General features: G+C 45.4%; 1 protein-coding gene across 4 annotated transcripts in view; it reads left to right on the forward strand.

Annotated features, from left to right (window-relative positions):
- The window catches only part of itsn1 (intersectin 1 (SH3 domain protein)), an 88,505-nt gene extending 85,816 nt beyond the window's left edge, over window positions 1–2,689 (forward strand). For all 4 annotated transcript variants that reach the window (XM_030379666.1, XM_030379668.1, XM_030379667.1 and 1 more), the window contains 2 exons: window positions 326–434; window positions 589–2,689. In XM_030379666.1, the coding sequence (XP_030235526.1) occupies window positions 326–434; window positions 589–737 (258 nt within the window). In that variant the 3' untranslated portion in view covers window positions 738–2,689. The remainder of the gene's footprint in view (window positions 1–325; window positions 435–588) is intronic.
- The last annotated feature ends 16,406 nt before the right edge of the window (window positions 2,690–19,095 follow it).

Raw genomic sequence — 19,095 nt, forward strand, 5'->3', positions numbered from 1 at the left:
CAACTTCACTGCATCTTTTGTCTGCGCGAGAGTACTGCTTAATTGTTCTTGATGAAGCAGAACTCTCTTATATTAGAAAGTAGCTCAACGTGACATGACTAAATACTTTCCTTGTGGTTTGACTTTCTACTTTGCTCTAATACTACATGGGTAGGGAGGTCCTATTAGAAAAGTAGTACACTACCTTGGTGTTTGTTGTTGCTCTCGCTAACTGATATTCAGCTATTATGAACTCAAATGAAACAAAATATCCTCAAACAACAACCCAATTTGATTGTAGCGTTGTTGTGGTAGTTTGTACTTTATTATTCTCTTTGGTTCTCAGGACACGCTGAATCCTAAGTGGAACTCCAATTGTCAGTTCTTCATCAAGGACCTGGAGCAGGACGTGCTCTGCGTCACGGTTTTTGAACGAGACCAATTCTCCCCTGACGGTTGGTTCACACTTGACACCACTTTTCCTTTTATTCAAGAGTTTTGTTGCAATTTGGCCAGATCTGTGATCACAGAGCTGATTATCTTCAGCTCTATTCAGCTTTGTATCACCCTCTACTTTTTCACCCTCGAAAATGTCCCTTCACATTTCAGACTTTCTAGGTAGGACAGAGATCCGATTGGCTGAAATAAAGAAGGACCAGGGTTCCAAAGGACCAATCACAAAGCGGTTGCTGCTCCACGAGGTACCAACAGGCGAGATAGTGGTGAGGCTGGACCTCCAGCTGTTTGAAGAACCTTAGCTAAAGCCCGGAGTGGACTTCAGTAGACCGGACCAGACATGCAGCTTTTGAAGAGAACGCTATCATTTGGATCAGATTCCATTTTCATACCTAATGTAAATTGCTGGACAACCAGGATAATGTGTTTGCTCCTCAGAAGGGCTGCTGTGTAACAGATGGGGTGGACCACAACCATGCCAAAATTAAACATAAATACAAAATAAAGAAAGGATTTTATTTCACTTAAAAGGGAAAAAAATCGATTCATAAATCAACAAGTAAAGTATTTTTAAATGTTTTTTTTTATCTATTGTATTTTATTGACAGAATAAATCTACACAGAATAAATATATCATTTAGCATTTTATTAAACTTAATTCCTTTGATGGACTTCCACTTAATTTTGGTACGGATCTGCTTCTGCGTTTCATTAGCCTGTATTTGTTTAAGGGAATGAACACTGCAATGCAATATAATCCCTTGATAACCGTGATCTCACAAGGTAGCAAGCTCACTTACTGGGTAATATAAGGCTAATCTAGGCTGCTTTATGCAAAATTATGCCTCTACCCTAGTTAAGAGGTACAAAAACGTTTCAAGTGGCAACCTATATCCATTTCTTCACATCTGGGTTATGGGAGCAGTCCAGAGTTTAGAGAGCCACTGACGGGTGTCCCAGCCCCTTTAAAAGGAAGGGGTAGCCACCATTTGAAACGTTTTGAAACCCAATACTTGATAAAATGGTTTGTTGTTCATACCGATTTGGAAAAGGAATTACATTTAATTCTAGCCCATCCAAACAGGTTGAAATAGAATAATGGAGTTCAATCGGAAATCCCCCTCTCATTTTCCAAAAACCCGCAATACCCTGGAGTGTGTGTGTGTGTGTGTGTGTGTGTGTGTGTGTGTGTGTGTGTGTGTGTGTGTGTGTGTGTGTGTGTGTGGTGTGTGTGTGTGTGTGTGTGTGTGTGTGTGTGTGTGTGTGTGTGTGTGTGTGTGTGTGTGTTAGAAACACTTTGAGAGTAAGAAAGAGGTGTGGTATACAAATGAAAGGTAGTGTTCATTATTTTTGTTTATTTTTACAGTTTAACGGTCTATCTAAGATTATAAACAAGGTACTGAATTTAAAGAAAACAAAAAAAATATTTAAAAATGATGCTCTGTTTAAGCAAAATGGCCAAAGCAACCTGACTGCAATTTAATATGTCAGCACCCCCAGAATCAATGTTTGGAATAATGGCATGGTTACATAATGCATATAATGTTTGATGACTTGGATTGAGGTACAGAAAATATGTTGTATTAATGTTATTAATTTTTTTTACGTGTGTCAAGCAAACAAGGGTCATAGTTTTGCTGGTTTAGGGCGAAGAGTAGAAAGGGGGGGTCATAAATGAATCACTTTTATGACGATATAGTAACCAGTAGGCTAGTTTATGGCACACAGCTGTGCTACTAGATGCATAGTCGCAGTTATGGTCACAACACATGGTTTGTTTTTATCGTCCGACAACCCACATTAAATTGGCTTCATGTATTTATTTGATATTTTTTATCTGTTAACTGGGCTCATGAATCTGTATTTACGCAAAATGAATTTTGTTAACACATAGTGATGAGCCACTGTCCAATCTACATCAAGCGAGCCTCAGTAAATTATAGGTGTGTGTGTGTGTGTCGGCTGATGTTAGGCTATTCCTTTTTCAATGATGATTGATTTTTATGACGATGACTGGTGGATGTAACAAACATACATCCCATAACCCCCCCCCATGTCCCTACTATACTAAAACAAGTCTAATATTATTGTCCACCTGCTAGGTTGTGTATAATAACACTGTTATCTGAGAGTTAATATATGAACACTATTGGGGGGCCATGGAGGCAGCCTGCTGGTTATCACTGTAAGAAGATGTCTACGTTGTTGTCTCTCAATGTTCAAATTAAACTCCAAATGGACCAAGTCCCTTTGACCCATTGTTCTCTGGTTTGTGATGAGGATGAGGATGGGGAGGTTTTGTGAGTGAGTTCTATGTGAACGAGGTGACCCATTAAAGCCACCATGTTCAGTCGTTAGCTGAAGACAGCCTGAAGGGGAGGACTGCTGGGCTCAAAGGTCCAGGGGTCTCATTTATAACCGTTGCGTACGTGTGGCATTACGGGAAAAACAAGCTAGCCGACAAGTTAACGCCACCCTAGGAATTGCACCCAGGGATATACTAATCGATTAAATCAAAACAATTATCTAGCACACACGTTACAATTATCTAGCACACACGTTCGTTGACTGACGGCACCAGAGACGAGGTTCCAAAAATAAGTTGTTTTCATTAACTAAAACATGTGGGTTCCACATGTAACAAACATGATAAAGGAAATCAATTGGTATGTAGGGGATAGACAGGATGGTTAGGGCTGAGGCTTACCAGCAGGGGGCAAGATACCAGAGCCCTGTTTCAGGTAGCTGGTTTTGAGGCAACCCCGAGTTTGTTCGCTCTGAGTTAATGGAAACACTGGGTTTTCCGTTTCAGGTAGCAGGTTCAGCGCAACCAAGAGTTAGTTGCTGCGGCAACATACGCCGTGGGTCTAACCTGCTCGGGAGGTGGTTAGACCTACTCTGAGTTTGTTGTCTATAAGGCTGAAGGCAGCTCTCCGACAGAAGGAAGTGTTAGAAATGGCATGTCCTTTTCTACGAGAGCCTGCGGCCGTAGAGGCTGTGATCCTCCGAGGGAATCTCCGTGAGGAACGATTATTAAGACGCCGGCTGGATATACTTTCTTTTCCTGATAATATTCTTCACGAGCGCTATCGTTTTTCATCGCAATCTATCATTTATTTAGACCACCTTCTCAGCCCCCATGTTAACTCTCAAACGCACCGGGGGCATGCTTTAAGTTTAAGTTTTTTTTTTAACGCAATTAACGCATTTGCAGAATGATCCGCCCCATGCATCCCACCCGCTCTGTACTACAGTCACTTTAACGTTGTGGCTTTCCCATGATCAGAGTAGCTGACTAACCACGGACCTATAACTGCTGCAAGTCAAGAAACTGTTACGTATTTTAAGAATCTAAGCTACCCACACATAGACCCAATGAAACAGGACCAAACATATAAGCCGTAAATACTATACATAGCCACAAGGGGAGCAAGACCTTATTGGAGGCTGCTCCAGCCACAGATAGCAGATACGAAGAAGCCGAAGCCAGTACGGCATCCCGGCCACGCCCACTAGGCCACGCCCACTTGACGGTCTCTACCTGAGGACAAGGGGTGGAGTTGGCCAGAGATTTTCAGCGACACCCGCGTAGGGTCACGGGCCTCTGCCCGTGGCCCATAGTAGCCAGAGTTATTATCTCTCACACGTGTTCTACAAGATTCCTAGAATTCCCTCCGTATAGCTTCACTTACCATGCCGAAACATGCCGACGACTTTATAATAAATAAAGTGAGTTAAAGTTAAAGTAAAGCAACCCGGGATTGGACAACTTTCTTCAAGAATATGCAACAATTTGGTGACCCGCGACGTTTGGAAGAAAGTCCCGAGAATCCCGGCGGGCGCGACGCTAAAACAACTTCAACAGGCCACACACGTCTGAGGTAAGTATAACTCATTGTTTTAAAGATTAAATCTGAAATAGGATTGGTTATAAGAACATTTAGGTGTAAGTTTGTTTTAGCCACCGTCCGGTCGTGCTGCTCCAGAGGCCTAGACCTCGACTTAACAAGACATTTTACATTCAAGCCTGCTGGTATTTTGTTATTAAAGACGATGAATTATTAAGGTAAAAGACCTCCAGGCCCCCTACACATGAGTACCCTCCCCCCCCCCCCCCCCCCCCCCCCCCCCCCTCTCCCCATCCTTTTGTTTACCTGGGCGCTCCTGGCTGTTTGATAAGGCAATGGTAGCCTGCACAAAGGGACCCCCGGTGTGTTATGTCTGTCTGTCTGTCTCTGTCTCTGTCTCTGTCTGTCTCTGTCTCTATGTTGTGTCATATGATGAATGTCTCGAAGTTAAGCCGAGACCATCATAAGGTAAATGGTGAAAGTGCCGAAGTTAAGCCGGGCCACTATAAGGTTTATTTATTACCGGCCACAAACTTCCAAACTCTTTACGGCGGGGCGAGGAAAGGTCAGGTTTTTAACGTTAATCTAGCTTAGTTGCATATTAAAACGGAGGCTTGGCCAAGGAGTTCAAATTGGATTGATTCTTCCCGGTTCATTTAAAATCGAATGTGCAATTTTGATTAGTATACAACGCAGCCGTAGAGTGTAACCACGTGGTGTTAAAGAGACGGCGCGTCTTCATGACGTGGGTTTCCTTTGTCCAGACGTCCGCCATCTTGGGTCTTGCAGAGACCAAGAGCAGCGGGGAGCCCCCCCCCCCCTCTCTCTCCCTCCTCTTCCCCCCCCCACCCTCTCTCTCTCTCCCTGTCTCCTCCCCCCCTCTCTCTCTCTTCTCCCCTCTCTCTCCCTCTCCATCCTCCCCTCTCTCTCTCTCCCTCCCCACCCCCCCCCCTTCTCCCTCTCTCCCTCTCCACCCCCCCCCCCCCCCCCCCTTCCCTCTAGAAGATCATATCGTGAAACCCCCCCACTCCCTTTGTCCCAGTCTTCACAGGTCCAGTCCAGTAGTCAGACCCCCCCCCCCCCCCATCCTTTTGTCCACAGGTCCAGTCGTCGGATTCCCCCCTCCCCACCCTTTGTCCCTGCAAACATTCTCTTCCCCTACCCTTCCTTATTCATATTGCTTAAAGAAGATCGGGAACGGTGGGACGGGGGCTTCGATATAACTAACAATAGAGAGGCAAATGGCCTCGCTGTTGTTGGTTGGGTTGAGGTTCTTGTCTTATTGTTCTTTCTTCGCCTTGCCCCCTCACACCCTCACACCTAGCCATGTGTTGGAACCAAGATGTAAATTTAGTTAAGTGTTTGTATATTTGAGGGTCTGTGTGTCTGTGTGCTGAAATACAGAAAGCAAGGCCCTAGTTGATATCGGCAAAACACGCAAATATTTGTGTAGGTTGTAATCAATGTTTTTTGATTCACTAACATTAATAGTTTAAACGATCTGTAAATGTTCACATTTGTACTAAATTTGTTCTTCCTCTTCAGGCCTTTGCAACCCAAGCAGTGATGGACGCCCGGCATTCATGGCTTTAACCGGTGCCCAAGGCGGGAGTTAGCTCAACTGCTGTAGTTCAATTACAATAACATTTGTTTCATCCGATAACTTCTGAATTTTTCTTTTAGGTTCAGTTTTTGTTTTGTTTATAGAATATCACCACATATTTAATACCCAGATGTGCATAATTGTTGTGAGTTTGGATGACTCTTTATTCTGCCTAGTTTAGACGGTTTTGATTGACCTAGCTCAAGGTTCACCAGGTGTCAGACGTAGGATTGTGGCACTTCCTGGGAGCCCCCGAGCCACACGTCAACTGCACCAGGTGTCAAGACGTAGGATTGTGGCACTCCTTGGAAGCCTCCGAGCCACGCGTTAATCGACTAATCGTTCCTGCAGTGTTCTGAGGTGGTAACGGTGGAGCTCAATGGAAGGCTCCGGGAGAGTTAGCAATCGCGGGCTCACACGGGGAGTAGTGGCGGTGGAGCTCATGGGTTGGCCCCGGGAGAGTTGTCATTCGCGGGCTCACACGGGGAGAAATCGGGTAGGTCAGTAAGTCAGAAGGTTGAATTAAAGTATCGATTTGATGTTGACCAAAAAAAAACTAGATAATTATAATAATAAATACTGTTCATGTAATGGTATAGTTAGGTCTGGGACCTGCGTAGCTAAAAAAAACTGTTTTGGAAATAGTAATGAACTTGTCCGGGACATGTGTAGCTATAAAATAAGTAAAGATAAAACTGGGTTTTACTTTACTTCACTTTGCTAAGACATATTTACGTTTGATGTGGTATGCAGAAAGTGGCGCAATAGGATGTTGTGCCGAGAATAAGGCGTATTCACGTTTGATGTGGTATGCGATGTACATAGGAGTGAATCAAAGTGTGGACAACATCAAATTCGAGCAATAGGTAGAATAAATGAAGATTAGGTCATCCAATATACATAGTTAGTGTAGGACAATCAGGTAGTATGATGAAGGTAACTGTTATTATGAGATACGGTTAACACAGAAGTGATATTGAACATGCACATTTTAACATTGTTATTTCCCTTTTACATCTTTTTGGTTATAGGAACTTGGTGGCACTACGGTGTTGTTAGCTTTGGTTGTCATTCAATGCGCATGGCTGAAGATGCGCAAGGAGGGATGTAGTGTGAAATTAAATCAAAGTAGATACTGTAAAACAATTAAAATTAGAATTAATGGAGATATGTTTTTGAACAACTAACTGCTGTACATGAGTTTGTATTTCTGCAATAGAAACAAAAGTTCCAGAACCAGATGCAGACACACCCGGAGCCTACAAACTACCACCGCCGAGCAAGGACTAACAGTCACATGAGGAGATCAAATAACAGCAGGATTTGAATCGGTTCTGTTTTGGTTGTCCACCATTAGAAACAAATTTTAAAACAACCATATCAGACTATGTTTGTTCTGAATCGCTGCATTGATAATGGTAATGTTGATCATCTTTGAGACGGTTGTTTACAGGCCACCTGTTGCTGACACGACGACGACGGAGAACCTGTTTTGAGGCGCCCATGATGTAAAAGTAACCTCTCTGAGCTGAACCCTTGACAAGGAGGGACGATTCTTGGGTTCATGAATTACAGGCCTGACGGCGACAGAAGAAACAATGGCTACGATAATAACAACGCCCAAAACCACCCACATGCAACAGCGAACCAATGCACGAAGATCACCTGAACCACCCGAATCCATGCTAGGCTATTAATAATCTTGAATTTCTTAAAATTGTATTATGACTACCAATTTTTACTTTACTTTTGCACATGATGAAAATTGTATGACCTTGTAGCACATGACCAAAAGTATTAGCTCAGGATTTCTATGGATAGTTTTGTTTATGTGCTGTTTGGCCATGTGATTGTATGATAACAAGATTTATGTTAATTGTTGTATTGTTAAATAATGACCTGTATTTCCAATGAGACCCACAAGGTGAATGCCGTCTCAGTATTATGAGCGCGTTGTGGTTTTTTCCTCTATTCGAGAGTCGTTCCCACACGGTTGATGGTGTTGATGATTGATCCTACTTTGACTATGTTTTCGGTGTGGTAAATGGTGTTTATGATTTAAAATATTATTGTATGGTCATCTAAGATGACCAAGGAGGGACTGTTACGTATTTTAAGAATCTAAGCTACCCACACATAGACCCAATGAAACAGGACCAAACATATAAGCCGTAAATACTATACATAGCCACAAGGGGAGCAAGACCTTATTGGAGGCTGCTCCAGCCACAGATAGCAGATACGAAGAAGCCGAAGCCAGTACGGCACCCCGGCCACGCCCACTAGGCCACGCCCACTTGACGGTCTCTACCTGAGGACAAGGGGTGGAGTTGGCCAGAGATTTTCAGCGACACCCGCGAAGGGTCACGGGCCTCTGCCCGTGGCCCATAGTAGCCAGAGTTATTATCTCTCACACGCGTTCTACAAGATTCCTAGAATTCCCTCCGTATAGCTTCACTTACCATGCAGAAACATGCCGACGACTTTATAATAAATAAAGTGAGTTAAAGTAAAGCAACCCGGGATTGGACAACTTTCTTCAAGAATATGCAACAATTCGCATATTAAGAATGCAAGGCAGAAAATACCCTGGTACTGCTTTTAACTAGATGCTTCTTCTCTACATGCACATGCTTAGCATAATCGTCTGCATTGTTCACTGGAGTAAAACCCTTTGAGTAAACTGTTCAACAAAATAACTTGTCCCACCACAGCCCGTGTTCTAATAAAGACAATCTACTTTTTATGAGGATTTCTTTATTTCCTGAAAGCACAAAAAAAAGTAATTCATATTGGTATGTTTTTAGAGCAGGGAACAGTATCCCAGTTTGCACCTCACCCACCTTTAACTTATGTTCCAAAATTTGGATCTCCAAAGCATCCTTTTGAATCTTTTGCCTAAGGCGGTCCATTTCCAAGTCTGCTTTGTGTATTTGCTTTTCTAGATAGATTTTATGTAAGTCTTTGACTGGAAGCTATAGGAATGCAAAAGATGAGATTGGATTTCACAGTGCCAAGTAGAGCGTTTCATTATAATTCCAGGGAGAATCTTACAGAGGTAAGCTGTGATTTAGAAGTGGATGTCCTCTCATTGGATTCTAATTCATCCTGTTTGAGAGAAAGAAGATTTTTTGTCAGTTTTAAATTGTACAACGCTATCATCAACTTTTAGAGGTTATTTTTAAAAGGTGTTAACCTCAATAGGCCTTTCCTCTTCCCTTTCGAATGCCGCAGACAATGTTCTCCATCATCTTCCTGTAATGACATTAACGGTTGTGTTCAGCAATTACCAAGACATTATTAACTAGAACTGCAAGCAGTTATGCAGGGGTCCAAGAAGTCTGCATTTCGCCGGCACAACGCGACAAGAAATGTGCGTTTCGCCGGCACAACGCGAAGCATGTGTTCAAAACGCTACCCTGAACCTGTGGATACAAAGGATTTGACTGTGGTAGGAGTAGCGAGAAGTCAGTGTAGCGTTTTCGCTGCGAAATTTTGTCGAAGATATACAATTTCCTCGTTTATTGCGCCCCCTAATGGCGATTTTTTCCGATTTTTTTATCGAACGACAGTAAGGTTAGCACCAACATGTGTGTAAAATTTGGACTCGATCCGATGTCTAATTTTGGATTTCTTTGGATTTTTGATATTCCACGTCTAATTTAGCTAATATACCAATATTCCAAACGCTACCGTTTCGTCGATCAAAAAAGTGTTTGAATTTTTTTTTGTGTGTGCGTCTGACGATGTCGTGTGCAAAGTTTGGTGTCGATTGGCCAAGAAATGTGGGAGGAGTAGCGAAAAAACAGTTTAGCGGTTTTCGCGATTTTGCGAAAAAAAAATATAGACACAAATGGGCGTGGCCTATGCCAAAAGATGCAGCAGACTCCAGTGAATATGTGGGTACAAGTTTTTGACTGTGGGAGGTTCAGTGTGGGAGTTATAGCCCCAAACGCGTATTCCCTTGGTTTAGCGCCACCTAGTGGCCGGCGTGTCTGGATTTTGTGGTCTGCGTAGTGTTCACGGACCTGGATCTAGTCATGCAATTGGCGTGTCGGCACCATTTACGGTTTGGGCTGTGGAACTGCAAGCAGTTATGCAGGGGTCCAAGAAATGTGCATTTCGCCGGCACAACGCGAAGCATGTGTTCAAAACAAATAGGCGTGGCCTATGCCAAAAGATGCAACTGACTCCAGTGAATCTGTGGATAGAAAGGTTTTGACTGTGGGAGGTTCAGTGTGGGAGTTATAGCCCAAAACGCGTTTTCATAACATTCCATTGGCCAATTAGGAGATACATTATTTCGTCGTTTTTTTGCACCCCCTTGTGGCGAAATTTGCCAAAGACAATTTTCCTTTTCCAAATAACTCCCGCCCACATTAATAATTCTTGGCCATATTTCCTATATAGACTCGGGATTGCCCCTTGATGGTTTCCCTTGAGTTTGAAGAACATTCCTCTGGCAAATTAGAATATATACAATTTCCTCGTTTATTGCGCCCCCTTATGGCGAAATTTTCCGAATTTTTTGTCGAACGCCATTATGGGTAGCATCGACATGTGTCAAAAATTTGGACTTGATCCGATGTCTAATTTTGGTATTTGTTGAATTTTTGCTGTTCGACGTAAAACATAGCTAATAAACAAGTATTCAAAACGCTACCGTTTCGTCGTCGAAGGTCGGATCAAAAAAGTAATGTAGGATTTATTTGCGTGTGCGTCTGAAGATGTCATGTGCAAAGTTTGGTGTTGATTGGTCAAGAAATGTGGGAGGAGTAGCGAAAATGCAGTTTCACGTTTTTTGAGATTTTGCGAAAAAAAAAATTATAGACGCAAATGGGCGTGGCCTATGCCAAAAGATGCAGCAGACTCCAGTGAATATGTGGGTACAGGTTTTTGACTGTGGGAGGTTCGGTGTGGGAGTTATGGCCCCAAACGCGTCTTCCTTTGGTATAGCGCCACCTAGTGGCCGGCGTGTCTGGATTTGGTCGTCTGCTTAGAACTCAGGGACCTGGATCTAGTCATGCAATTGGCGTGTCGGCACCATTTACGGTTTGGGCTGTGGACCCCATTTTTTATTGAACGACATTAAGGTTAGCACCAACATGTGTGTAAAATTTGGACTCGTTCGATGTCTAATTTTGGATTTCTTTGGATTTTTGATTTTCCACGCCTAATTTAGCTAATAAGCCAATATTCAAAACGCTACCGTTTCGTCGTCGAAGGTCGGATCAAAAAACTGTCCGACGATTTCTTTGCGCGTGCGTCTGAAGATGTCGTGTGCAAAGTTTGGTGTCGATTGGTCAAGAAATGTGGGAGGAGTAGCGAAAATACAGTTTTGCGGTTTTCGCGATTTTGCCGAAAAAAATTATGGACGCAAATGGGCGTGGCCTATGCCAAAAGATGCAGCAGACTTCAGTGAATCTGTGTGTCTAGCGTTTTGGACTGTGGGAGGTTCGGTGTGGGAGTTATAGCCCCAAACGCGTATTCCTTGGTATAGCGCCACCTAGTGGCCGGCATGTTTGGATTTTGTCGTCTGCATAGTCTTCACGTACCTGGATCTAGTCATGTAATTGGCGTGTGTGCACCATTTACGGTTTGGGCTGAAGTACCACTTTCTTGGTAGGAAGTATAAAAAAAAAATAAAAAAAATCCTTACAAAAACAATAGGGATCCAACCTGTTGGCTTGGACCCCTAACTAGAACTGCAAGCAGTTATGCAGGGTTCATTATCACTATTCTCATCTCCATCCTTGCTTTCACTAGAACTAGTTTCAGTATCGTCACACTCTTCTCCTGCATTTCTAATCCCCTCATAACAGTCCATGTGTATGGGTGCGCCCCTCCTTCCCTGTGTGTTACATTGCTTATCTTCTCCATCTAGTGTGACTTCCTCTTTAATTGCTACCATGCCTTTTAACAGTGGATACATTTTTGACGGCTTGTACGGCGGTGGCTCAAGCTTCCGAGGCAAAGGTTGAGCCTCTTCTTCCTTTGTAATTTTTTCTCTGGCCCCTCGATGTAATGTGCGCCATCTCTCTCCTTCCTCTTCAAAAAAAGCCAACACTGACTTTTCCCTGTTCCTCTTCTCTAAGGCCTTTTTTTCACTTTTGTTAGGTTTGTAGTTCCTTAATACTACCTCCATGTCCCTACACACTATGGGATCAAAAGTCCCTCCCATGGGCCATATTGTGCCTGTTTTAGCTGTTCTTTTCTCCCATTTCTCAGAGATCTTTGTTATCTCATCTCTGAGTAATGGATTGTTTTTACTCAAAATCTCTACCGCTGTTGGTGCCATTTAAATTATTTTTGTAATTATTTATTTGTTTATTTATTTATTTATTTAAACACGCTATTTATTAATACAATTTATTTGAGTTTATTCTACTAGTTAGTTTAAATATTTTATTATTTCTAAGGCTACAAATGTGCACTCTTCCCCGGCGCTTCTCTCTCTCCCGAAGATTGGAATGTGGCCCCTTGCTTGAGCTATGCTATTTTTTATCCCTGCTGCAAGTCCCTGCTTTGCTCGTCCCCGCTGTTTTCTCCGTGCTTATGCTCGTCCACGTTTTCTGCTTCTCCCAGCTTTTGCAGTTTAGAGTCAGCGCGATTATGTTTAAGTCAAAGAAGATTTACACATTTATTCATTACTTCAACAAATTAACTATTCTCTATCCGTCTAATTTGTTTATGATTATCAACTACTTCAAACAAATTAACTATTCTCTGTCCGCCTAATTTATTTATGACAGAATCAACAAAAAATAAACCGGGTCGTAAAAATCTCCGAGGTAACTTAATCCTAACTTAAATACAGACAATAAACCGATTCATAAAATTTTTAATATTGAAAAATTTCCGAATGGTTTGTAATTAATTACAAATAAAAGGTTGACCGAGCGTAGAAACTGGCCTTTTGATTAAAACATGAACGGTCGGATGGATAATCAATCAACCAGAATTTCAAACAAGAACCTATTGCCACACAGCACCAAGATCAGAGTTAGGAGACTGGCCCTTTCTTTGGATCCAATACTGCAGCATGATTGGAAGATTAGCGGGTCAAACTCATTCAAACGGAACGTCAAACAACAAGTCTATTCTTTTAAAATAATGGCTGAATACATAACCAGTCGACCAGATCAAGAACAAACAAGAAACTTCTCAAAACACCAAGATTAGGATTAGCTAATCACCTGAAGCGACCAAGAGACTTGTCTATTCAAAAAGTGTGAGAAGCCTGTTTTCTCAAAATGCCAAGATCGGAATTAGAAATTCACCATCATTGGTGCAGGATCTGCAGGTCAACTGCCCCAAGATGAGAATTGAAAATTTACTAGTCAGCATCCCAAGGAAGCTCCTCAAATAAAAACCACTGAATTCATTCCCAACTGACAACTCAACTCCAAATAGGATACTGTCAGAAAAATTCCTACAGGTCTGTTTCTTTCGACCTGCGGACCTCCTGGCCCTGTCCTTGGTAGAACTTTCCACTAATTCGTTCCTCCACAAGACAGTCACAGGACTTACAGTAGGCCTACTTAACCAATAATACCAATAACAACAACCCGTATCAATTTAGAACCACAAAGCGTCTTGGTTATTTAAAACCACAGACAGTTCATGGCTATGTGTGGGCACACGTCAATCTCTTCCGGAGGTCCCCCATTTCTCTCTCGCTCTTTGTCTATAATTTTTGTTCTTTAATTGAAGAGACACTTTACCTGCTGCCAAGCGTCCAGACGGGACAGGAACAGATCAAACAACCGTTTAAATTAATGGTCAGCCAACTTACCGGGAATTAGATGAGCTCTGGGGTTGTGTGATCCGCTCGCGCCCCGTCCCGCCACTCAGCAGCTGGGCTGCCTCTTGTCAATCCTGTTCGTGACGCCAATATGTCGTAGCAATTTCTATTAACGACTTATCTAATTCACTTCAACTAGCTATACGCAAAAGGAATCGGGGAGTCCGGAAAAAGTAATGACATAGACTTTATTGTTACCCACAAATCAGGCACAACAGAGCCGAGTATGTTTTTTCAAAAGACACACACTGACTGGCGCTTCGATCCCGCTCTCTCTTATCCATTCCAACTGAGCTGTTTTGCATGTAATATGATCGCCCTGGTAAATGTTCAAAATGGTCATACATGGCACGGAAAGTTAGCCTTACATTCCTTTACGTATGTGCTCATCTCCTGTAGTTAATCTAAAAATGGGAGGATGTCAGTAGCTTGGGCCCCAAAGTCCTTGGCGCCTTATCAGGCCATTACTCTGGGTCCTGGTGTGGTTTCTCTACATTCCACCATTAATGTTTATACCTGATGTATATAGGCCTGATAATACTCATAGTTAATATAAAAGTAATGGTTAATTTCTCCCACAATAGCCCACTGTTTATCCTCAGCTATAAAAAGGCCTCCTGCCAGTGGCTTAACAGAAGCAGGGCTCAAAACAAGCCATAAACAGAATCCCCCAAATTAAACCAAACACTTCCCCAGGACAAACACGCACGCACGCGCAAACACTCTACACACACACACACTGACACACACTAGTTGCGACACGGACAGGTGGAAACACACAAGGACAAGTCAACAGACAGCCGGATCACGTTCAAAAGGAGTGGTCGTTAGCGTCTTCGCCGCTATCCTCCAGGCTAGCCCAGGACAGTTGGGCAGCTTTGGTGGTAAACAACGGGTGGCAAAAACAGCAGTCGGCAACGACACAATCGGCAGTACCTAGAAGGCATACAGGTCACCCCGTTAGTGCTAAACATAATTCTAAAAACAATAGCGATATAAAATAAGGGATACCTACCAGGACACAAAAAGCTACCTCAGAATAAATAGGATGGAGACGCAAGCCATTGGCTGTGACGGCCCTGATCATTACAAAGGGCTCTGCCCCTGCGTCTCACCACAATCTACCCCCACATTTTCAGTCGGCGTCCCGACGATAGGCCGGTTGGCAGCCCCATTCGAACCCTCGGTTTGAAGAGCAGCACCAACTGGACTCGACACAGGGCCACTGGGGCACACCCCCATCTGGCCGGCTGTCTGAGGTAAATGGTGAATGTTAGAATGTTGGCCTGCCATGGCTCTACATGTCTGGCGTAGAGCCACTCCACCAATGCTCGACTCCGGGACCACTGGCGATAGCACTGGCACACTGACCTCTACCGGATCCAGACTCTCTACCACCCGTACTACGGGTGTACCGTCAGTATGAACCACTCCGCTAGTACTAGTTTGAGTTTCTAGACTAGGGGAGGGGCTGGCTGGGATACTGGTGTTTACCGCAGTAGACCTTGGTCCAGCCGATGGTGTTGGGGGGTCAGCAGGCACCACCTGGGGGCCCGGACAGGCAGGGCAACAACAGGCGTCGCTACTGGATGTAGCAGTGACGCCGGGGGCAAAAACGCCAGATCAACATCCATGTCGTCCTCCGTCACGACAACAGTCTCAGCGACTGGCGGACTTGTAAGGCAGGCCTACCGGTGCATCACTCCCTAGCCGGGCTTTAAGGAGACCACGATGTACCTGTCGGACTTTGCTCCGATCAGTCACTGGAGCAATAGTGTACACTGCCCCATTTACTGGGGGGACTTTGATAACCTCATATACCACTGGGCTCCACAGGTCCTGAATTTTGTGGCAGCCCCTCCTCCTGAGGTTACGGAGGTAGACCAACTCACCCTCCCCCAGTGGTAGATCTTTAACCTGACGGTCATAGGCCTCTTTCCGTTTACCGGCTGCAGCTCGAAGCCGGCCTTCAGCCCCCTGAAAGGCGACTTGCAGCCTGGCTTGGTGTTCGTCAATCCAATCCTGCACCGCCCGGCTACAGGGTCGGGTACTGTTCCCAGCAAAAAGTCAAGCGGCAGGCGTGGCTCCTGGCCGAACAACAGGAAGTGAGGGGATTCACCGGTTGCTGAATGCGGGGTGGTATTATAACAGAAGAGCAGCTGTGGGAGGCACGCAACCCAATCATTTTTACGAGATGCTGGCAGAGTACGGAGGAGGTTATGTAGGGTGCGGTTAAACCGCTCACACTGGCCATTACCGGCAGGATGGTAGGGCGTGGTGCGTGATTTCTCCACACCATAGAGCTGGCAAAGTTGTTGGATGAGAGTTGCCTCAAAACAACGACCTTGGTCGGAATGGATGCGAGCAGGGACACCGAACTTGTAAAACCACTCATGGACAAGCACTCTTGCCACGGTGGAGGCACGCTGGTCCTGGGTTGGGATGGCTAGCGAAAACGTACTGAACACGTCAGTCATGACTAGAACATTTTCCACACCCGACCGAGACGGTTCCAGTGACGTGAAATCCACAGCAAGTACCTCATTTGGCCTTGAGGCCAACAGATGCCCCATGAAGCTACGTGCTGGGGGTTTAGTGTCTTTTGCAGTTTGACATCGCTCGCACTCAAGGCACCAACGAGCCACATCGGAGGACATCCCGGGCCAATAGTACCGTTTACGGGCCAAGTCCAAGGTGCGCTCCACCCCCTGGTGGCCATGCTCTTGATGTAGCTGGGTCAGAACATCAGACTTCAAACTAGCAGGAAGCAACAGTTGGAAATATTCCTCTGCTCCGTCTGAACGAAACACCCTACGGTACATAGCACCTTCCCTTTCCACTAGTCGGTCCCACTGGCGTAAGAGAACCAATGCCGACTTGGATATTCGCTGTCTCTCAGCAGGCCCAGGTTTAACACTTCGCCTCCAATGTGGCACAACATCCTGGAAGACGGGATCTTGTTCCTGACTAGAGTGCAAATGGGAGGTTTTGTTATCAGGGAACGCCGTAACCACCGCTGTAAGGCAGTTGGAAGGGTCGTGCCCAGGGCCAAATCCCCCAAAACAGGATGGTCCGAGGGGTTCTGCCTCGACAGAGCGTCCGCATTGCGGTTCTGTCTGCCGGAGCGATATTTGACCTTGTAGTTGAATGGAGCCATCTGGGCAACCCAGCGCTGCTCTAATGCTCCTAGTTTTGCAGTGGACAGGTGACTTAGGGGATTGTTGTCCGTAAAGATGATACAGCGTTGCCCCAACAGATACTCCCTAAACTTTTCGGTGAGGGCCCACTTGAGCGCGACGAACTCCAACTTCATGGAACTGTAGTTGGACATGTTGCGCTCAGTGGGCCTAAGACCACGGCTGGCATAAGCTATAGGGCGCACCTTCCCTCCCTGTTCCTGAGATAGAACAGCCCCTAATCCGCTGTAACTCGCATCCACTTCTAAGATAAATGGCAAGCTGAAATCAGCATAGGCAAGGACAGGGGCCGTGGTCAGCCTTCCCTTTAGGGCATCAAAGCTTTGCTGGCACTCTTCAGACCAAAGGGACAGCAAACTTTGGCCCGGGCCTCGCTTTGATTTAGTGCCACCCAGCTCCGCCACCAGCTTGTGGAGGGGGGCCGCCACCTTGGCAAACCCCTCCACAAACCGGCGGTAGTAGCTGGCGAACCCCAAGAAAGAACGCACCTCCGAGACGGTGCCTCAAACTTTTTAGGGTCTGTCGCCACCCCCTGACTCGAAATGACGTGACCGAGGTAGCCAACCTCCTGTTTGAAAAATGCACATTTGCTCAACTTGGCCTTAAGGCCCTCATGCTGCAAACGCCCCAGAACAAGCTCCAACCGTTCCAGGTGTTGGGAAACAGAAGTAGGAAATACCACAATGTCATCCAAGTACAACAACAAGGTTTGACATTGCTGGTCCCCAAAAATCCTTTCCATCAACCGTTGAAAGGTTGCTGGTGCGTTACAAAGGCCGAATGGCATTCTCTGCCATTCAAAAAGGCCGAAAGGTGTACAGAAGGCCGTCTTGGCACGATCACCCACCGCAACAGGGACCTGGTGATACCCGCTGGCTAGGTCCATAGTAGAGAACCAGTGGGCTCCTGTCAATGCATCGAGGGACTCCTCGATGCGAGGAAGAGGGAAAGCGTCTTTGCGTGTCTTCGCATTTAGTTGGCGGTAGTTAACGCACATGCGGAGACTACCATCCTTCTTTCGGGCCAACACTATAGGGGACGCATATGGGCTGCAACTCTGTGATAACTTGTGCCTCCATCAATAAATTTATATGAGCCTTAGCCATCTCATATTCCGATGGGGGGATACGCCTGTATCGTTGTCGAACTGGCGCCTCATCGACTAGTGGAATCTGATGAGAGAGGAGGTTAGTACAACCCAAGTCCCCATCATGGGAGGCAAAGATTCCGCTGAACCTCTGTAGCAAATTCCGGACCATTTCCTGGTCTGAAGCCTCCAAGACAGAGAGGTCAATTTCCTCAATCTGGGATGGTACTGATGGTGTAACCATCTGGGAGGCAACAGTGGCCGTCACAGTGTTTACCTCGGTGACACTTGCGGGCAAACTCACCACTTGCACACAACACAAACTACCCAAATCGGTGCGAGGATACAGTAACACATCTTCCGTGCCCACATTCACTATCGGTATATAGCTAGTACTACGGCTCACCCGGATCAGAGATGGCGAGGCCAACAAGCCCGCAGGAAGTCCTCTGTCCGTGGGCTCAAACAATACCGAGGTGTCGGAAAACTGTGCTGAACATGTAGCAGCTACCATAACCATAGTGCCACCCGGGATACGATGGGCTCGGCCTTCACGGACTTTGACCCTCCCTGGCCTAATGGGGTGAGTTTCTGCAAAATGACACCGCTGTAGGGCCTCAGCATCAGCACCATGAGCCTGAGAGACAGAGGGCAGTCCGAAGAGGGCAAGACCATGCTGCCCAAAAAGCTCATGGTAGCATTTGTTCAAAATGTTCATGCCGAGCACACCAGGTGCCTGGAGGCCAATCCCCCCAGGTGGGTCTCTCACAACCAGAACACCGCACTGTGCTATGGACTTTCCACAAAGCTCAACATCCAGTTCTAAATAGCCGACATAGGGTATGCTCAGCCCATTGGCTGCCCGGAGCTGTAGCCATTGACAAGAGCGTAGACGGTCAGAGCCCCAGGGCTCAAAGTGATTCAAAAAGAAGGTCTCGGTGACGGTAGACACCATTGACCCGGTGTCTATTAGGCATGGTACCGGGACACCACCAATAAGTACATCTAAATGGGGACATGATGAGATTAAGCTAGATCCGACGGACACGTTACTCGAGCCAGGCAACCCCCCACCAGAACTTTGGCTCTGCAGTTCGGTGGGTGCTAGTTTCCCGCCGACG

The sequence above is a fragment of the Gadus morhua genome, chromosome 15 (genome assembly GCF_902167405.1).
Source record: "Gadus morhua chromosome 15, gadMor3.0, whole genome shotgun sequence".
Lineage (NCBI taxonomy): Eukaryota > Metazoa > Chordata > Actinopteri > Gadiformes > Gadidae > Gadus > Gadus morhua.